Source organism: Cotesia typhae, unplaced genomic scaffold, assembly GCF_013202065.1.
Source record: "Cotesia typhae breed Kobodo isofemale line unplaced genomic scaffold, CoteBio_Ctyphae scaffold_70, whole genome shotgun sequence".
In the NCBI taxonomy this organism is placed as follows: Eukaryota; Metazoa; Arthropoda; class Insecta; order Hymenoptera; family Braconidae; genus Cotesia; species Cotesia typhae.
This window is the reverse complement of record NW_027423780.1, coordinates 2,659,509-2,664,643: the sequence shown is the minus strand read 5'-3', so window position 1 is coordinate 2,664,643 and position 5,135 is coordinate 2,659,509. Positions and strand designations below refer to the sequence as shown.

The following is a 5,135-nucleotide window of genomic DNA, read 5'->3' as shown; positions in this document are numbered from 1 at the left end:
TGGCCGACTAAATTGAGAAAATGGGGTGTGATTGCCAATCAAAATGTGTTAATTACAATTAAACTAAGCAATATCAAGTTTCTTCATTGAAGCTTAATGACAGAGCTGAAAAAATTGAATCCAAAAATTTTATATAATTTCAGATGATTTCACCACACCACCATATTGATAGTTATGTACACTAAAAATTAAAAAAAAAATTTAAAAACGGATTTTTTCACTGAAACTGATAATTAATCGAGTAAGCAGTGTTTTTAATGAGTTGAGTATGCTTGACTAATGTAAATTTATAAGTATAAGAATGTATGAAATCATATATTATGTAATTAGAGCTGATCAGCCCGTATATGTATAACTATACATAATTACATAAATTCGAGCAAAATCGTTTTTTCTCGGGTTGAAATTCTTCCGAAAAAATTTGGGGTACTCAATGACGCGCGCCAAGTACGATAAAAAAATTTTTTTTTAATTTTTAAATTTTCAACAAATTTTCTTTCAATTTTTTTAACATTATGACAGTTTCTTGGTATTTTTTTGCATTTCACTTTTTTTTGTAGAGAATGACAATTATTATATTGAGTCTTATTTTTTTTGTAAAGTGCAAACGTTATTGAGATGAGTTTCCCATGTAGGAAAGTACGGCGTGCCCAGGCTTGGTCCAACTATGCAGAACTCTGGGCCAGACTTGGCCCAGTCTTGGTTAAATTCTGGAATGATAACGCTGGCCCAGGACTGGTTACCACGACTGGCCCACGCCTGGTTGCCAGGACTGGGACATAGTTGAGTTTCAAGTCTGGCTCATGCCTGATTGCCAGAACTGGGCCATAGTTGTTTCAAGTCTGGCCCATGACTGGTTGCCAGGACTGGGGCATAGTTAAATTTTAAGTCTGGCCCATGCTTGGTTGTCAGGGCTGGGCCATAGTTAAGTTTCAAATCTGGGCCATGCCTTATTTACAAGACTGCTCACGCTTAATTTTTAAAATTGGCCCAAGCAAAATTACCAAAACTGACCTAAGTTTACTTTATAGGATTAACTCAAACTTAACTTATGTATTTAATAATATCAATAATAAATTGAATGATGTTATAATTTCTATCACAGAATATTAATGACGTGGAAGACTCCATCATGAACTCGATAAAATTGATAAGAATAACGAATCTTTGAAGTTTTTATCAACTCACTTTAAACGAAACACATAAAGCAATGTAATTATTTGTACAATTTAATTATTGAATTCAAATAGCAATATATTTATTGATCAATATATTAATTTGAAACCAACGAGTTGGTTAGTTTTAACTTCAAATGAAATTTTAGAATTTTTCCTTTATTAAAACTTCAAAAATTGCTATAAATGATCTAAATTCGTGGTTATTAACAGTGTTTAGGAATAAAATAACTATACTAATAGGGATTTCATAGTTGAGACACTATCTATAGTAAATGGTTATACTTTGATTTACAAAAAATAATTATTTAGTCATTTGATAAGACTTACATTTTAAAATTCAAGTAGATTTATTTTTTGTTGTTTTCAAAGCTGTCATTTTTTTCAACAAATTCTTACAATTAATATGAGATCATTTCTTTATTATTAGAATGAGATATTTTTTTTTTTAATAACATTAATAATTCTGTTTAATTAAATATTTCTAATATTAAGACGAAAACATGAATAAATATTTAAATTTTAAGTTGGAAGACGTACTTAATTTTTCAAATTATAAAAGTACTTAAATTATTATAAAATATTAAAGTATAATTATAAAAAATAATTAAAATGTTAAGTAACAATACTTATTACTTAGGATAGTAGAATATGTAATAATAATAATTTAAAATCAATTATTTATATCACGGTTAGCTCGTCCGCCATCCCTATCTTTTGCTCCCGACAAAAAGCGACTTACTAGGGATAGTATTGATATTTTATCCTTACGATCGTGATATTTAGCCTTCAAAAATTCTGAAAATAACCAGTCATTAAATAATGATTATTACTATACTATTAAAAATTTAATCGAGCATTAACTTACTCTCTAATTCCTTAAATGTCTCAGTTTCTTTAAAACTTTTTTTTCCAATGCCTTTTACTTTTTTACCACAACCACTGTATAATAATTGGATATCTTTTTTTATTAATTTTTTCATGATTGCTTGAACATCGTTGTCGCAATCGATGGATCCGGCCGTAACCATTTTAAAAATATCAATCTGTTAAAAAAGTGTAAATAATTTCTAAATTATATTTAAATAATTTTTAAATAATTAACAAAAATCATTAGAATATAGTTGTACGATAATGAATGAAAAATGAGAGTACTCAAAGTAGGTTATGACATGGATATTAAACATTGATGTAATACAAAACAGAAGTTTTAATTTTAATAAACGATTGGTACAAAAATACTTGTTTAATCATGATTAAGAAAAATTTTAATATCCCAAAAACGACGTTAATCAATTATAGTCATGATATGTTCTAACTATGGCAATAATTAAATAGTACATTTATTTTTTTATGTTTAACATAAATTTTTGTATAAAAACCTAAAGAAAATGATGTGAAGTTTTAATATTCTATATATATTCATTTCCATATTGATTCAATTTAATATTTTCAATTAGTATGTTAAATAATAATTTTTAATAATACTTTAGGCGTATAGAATAATTTGTAAATTATTCATGTGAGTATTCGAAAGAATAATTTATTTTTACCACCAGACGTCTAATATTTAAGCAATACTAATGCCAAGAATCCCAATAGATACAATATAAATAATTTGTACATACCAGAGCAGATGTTTTTAATTTATTATTTTTGAGCGATTCATCAAACTTGATAAATTGGTCATCTTCTTGAAAAGGCAATTCTTCGCCGATATTTTTCCATGCTTGTTCTTTTCCTGGTGGATCGGCTGAGTATTGGACGACTTTCAACACTTGTTGGATTTTATCGGTGACGTTCGCATTGATACTTTGCCTCATGCTTGAGAATTCACGTTTCATTACGCCTTCTAAGTATAATCCTAGTGATTTATAATCGACTACGTCTAGAAACAGTATAAAATTTTACCAGGATTATATTTTTAGTTTAAAAGAATTAAGAATAAAAATTGAAGATAAAACCTCAAGTTAACTTCTAATAACTACAAGATTAATTTTTGATTTTTATAATTTTTTTTACTAAAATATTTTTCTTCAAGCTAGTTTCTCAATAAAATTGAATTTTTTTAATAAAATAATAAAATAAATACCAGTTATTTTAACTCGCGACAATTCCGGTATCACCCTTTGTTCGCCATTAATTTTCTTGGAAGTATTGTTGCTATTAATCACCTGATTTTGGACTTCATCAATTATCAAAAAATCATCATTTATTAGCGGCTGTTGTGACTTAGCTAATATGTTAGCTACACTTGAGGAATCCATTATTGCAAGTTGGTTTTCATCTCGCGTTGGCACCTCACTTTCAGAACTTTCATCAACTACGCGTTTTCTAAATGATTTTTCAAGTCTCCGGAGTCCTTGTTCATGATCCTCTACAATCAGAATAAATTATATTAAAGATATAAAAAATAGTTGAATTAAAAGAAAAAAATTATACGTATCTTTATCAATAAACGATACTAAAATTCTCTGGCGTTTGAAAATTTTTAATTTTTTTCAGTTGATTAAATTCAAACGAACAAAATATTTCTATAAGATTCTATCTATATTTTTTCTATTTCTTTACATGTAGAATTTTTTTTTATTTCATTGTATAAAATTTATTTTAATAAAAAAAATTCTAGCAATTTTCAGATGCCGGCTTACTCATTTTTTATAAAGCTAACAATTATTCGACATTGTTTTTAAATTTTTCTATAAATAAATTGTAAAAAAATAATTTTTTATAAAATTTACACTTGTAACTTTTTTTTTCTCGATGAGTAATTTTAGTACTCGCGCATTCTTTATTCTCTCACGCACTGATACGCCACTTTATAGGTTAAGATTATTGTGGAAGAACAAATCCAATAGCACGATTACTGACAAATTTATTAATTTAATTAATGTTTTCATATACTTACTTGCTTTAGAGGTGACTTTAATAGGATATAAATCCCAGTCGGAACCTGGTGCATATTTTAGTTTAACCAATTTCTGAAGTTTATGCTCATCTTTTTTTGGCGGCCAAAAACAAAACATTTCATCATGTTTTAACCACGAAATTGGTACTAACTCTACTATCTTTTTGCCACTTATCACTTCATCAAACTCTACCACAGCAAACAGTTTGGCAACGTCTGACATTTTCATTAATTAATTTAAAATTCCTTACGAGAATCCACAATAACTACGATGATATAGATTGAAGAACACTAAGGACGCAATGAAATGAACTATTCGGATGCGACTGCGACGTTCGACTAATACTTGTATATAACTAATTTCACAGAAGAAAGACTGACGAACTTGAGTATCTGTGATTGAAATGTGACACCAACCATAATATACATTAATACATATTCATGTTTATATATTTTTGTGTTTTCGACTTCGACTTGTAACAAAAGAGTAATAGACCGTACAATAATAATAGTAACAGAGAAAGCATTTGTTTTTTTATTTTTTTTTATTTTAAATTTTAAAAAGAATTTGATTTAATTTTTAAATAAAAATCAACTTATTTATTTCTAATAAAAAATTATTTAAAATAAATATTTTCTTATTAAAAATCATAAAAAGATTTATTTTAAATAAAAAAAAAATTTGTGTAATAAAAATTTACGAAAAATTTACTAATGATAAAACTTTATTTATTAATTTCCTTTTTATTTATTTATTAATTTTTTTTATTTAATCAATGTTTTTAAAATAATAATTATGATTTAACAAATTGAACTGTTTTTTTAATTAATAATTAAAAAGAATCATCTAATGCTTTTTTTAATCTAGAATTTTACGAATCTAATTTTTTTTTTTAAGGTTAATAATTGAGAGAACTCATCCATGCATGTATGAGTTTTTTAATGTAGGAAGTTATAGATCGAAATATCGTGATGTAATTTATAAATTAGAACGTTTTAATTATCAATTTTAGTTATACTTTACACTTAATACACTTTTAAAAAAATTAGTT

At 26.2% G+C, this 5,135-nt stretch overlaps 1 protein-coding gene across 1 annotated transcript; it reads right to left on the bottom strand.

The window, feature by feature from the left end:
• Nucleotides 1-1,558: 1,558 nt before the first annotated feature.
• On the bottom strand, nucleotides 1,559-4,675 carry LOC141537245 (uncharacterized). The gene is made up of 5 exons (XM_074258109.1): nucleotides 4,084-4,675; nucleotides 3,268-3,552; nucleotides 2,804-3,063; nucleotides 2,044-2,221; nucleotides 1,559-1,973 (listed from the first exon to the last, which is right to left on the bottom strand). Exons 1-5 carry the CDS (start codon nucleotides 4,310-4,312, stop codon nucleotides 1,849-1,851), a joined length of 1,077 nt encoding a protein of 358 aa, XP_074114210.1. The 5' UTR covers nucleotides 4,313-4,675; the 3' UTR covers nucleotides 1,559-1,848.
• Nucleotides 4,676-5,135: the final 460 nt, after the last annotated feature.

Excerpts from the sequence above, each read along its gene's own strand:
- LOC141537245 (XM_074258109.1), bottom strand. The coding sequence starts at position 4,312 with ATGAAAATGTCAGACGTTGCCAAACTGTTTGCTGTGGTAGAGTTTGAT. Across the intron at positions 3,553-4,083 it reads TAAAGTCACCTCTAAAGCAA|AGGATCATGAACAAGGACTC; the intron begins GTAAGTATATGA and ends TTCTGATTGTAG. Across the intron at positions 3,064-3,267 it reads GTCGCGAGTTAAAATAACTG|ACGTAGTCGATTATAAATCA; the intron begins GTATTTATTTTA and ends TACTGTTTCTAG.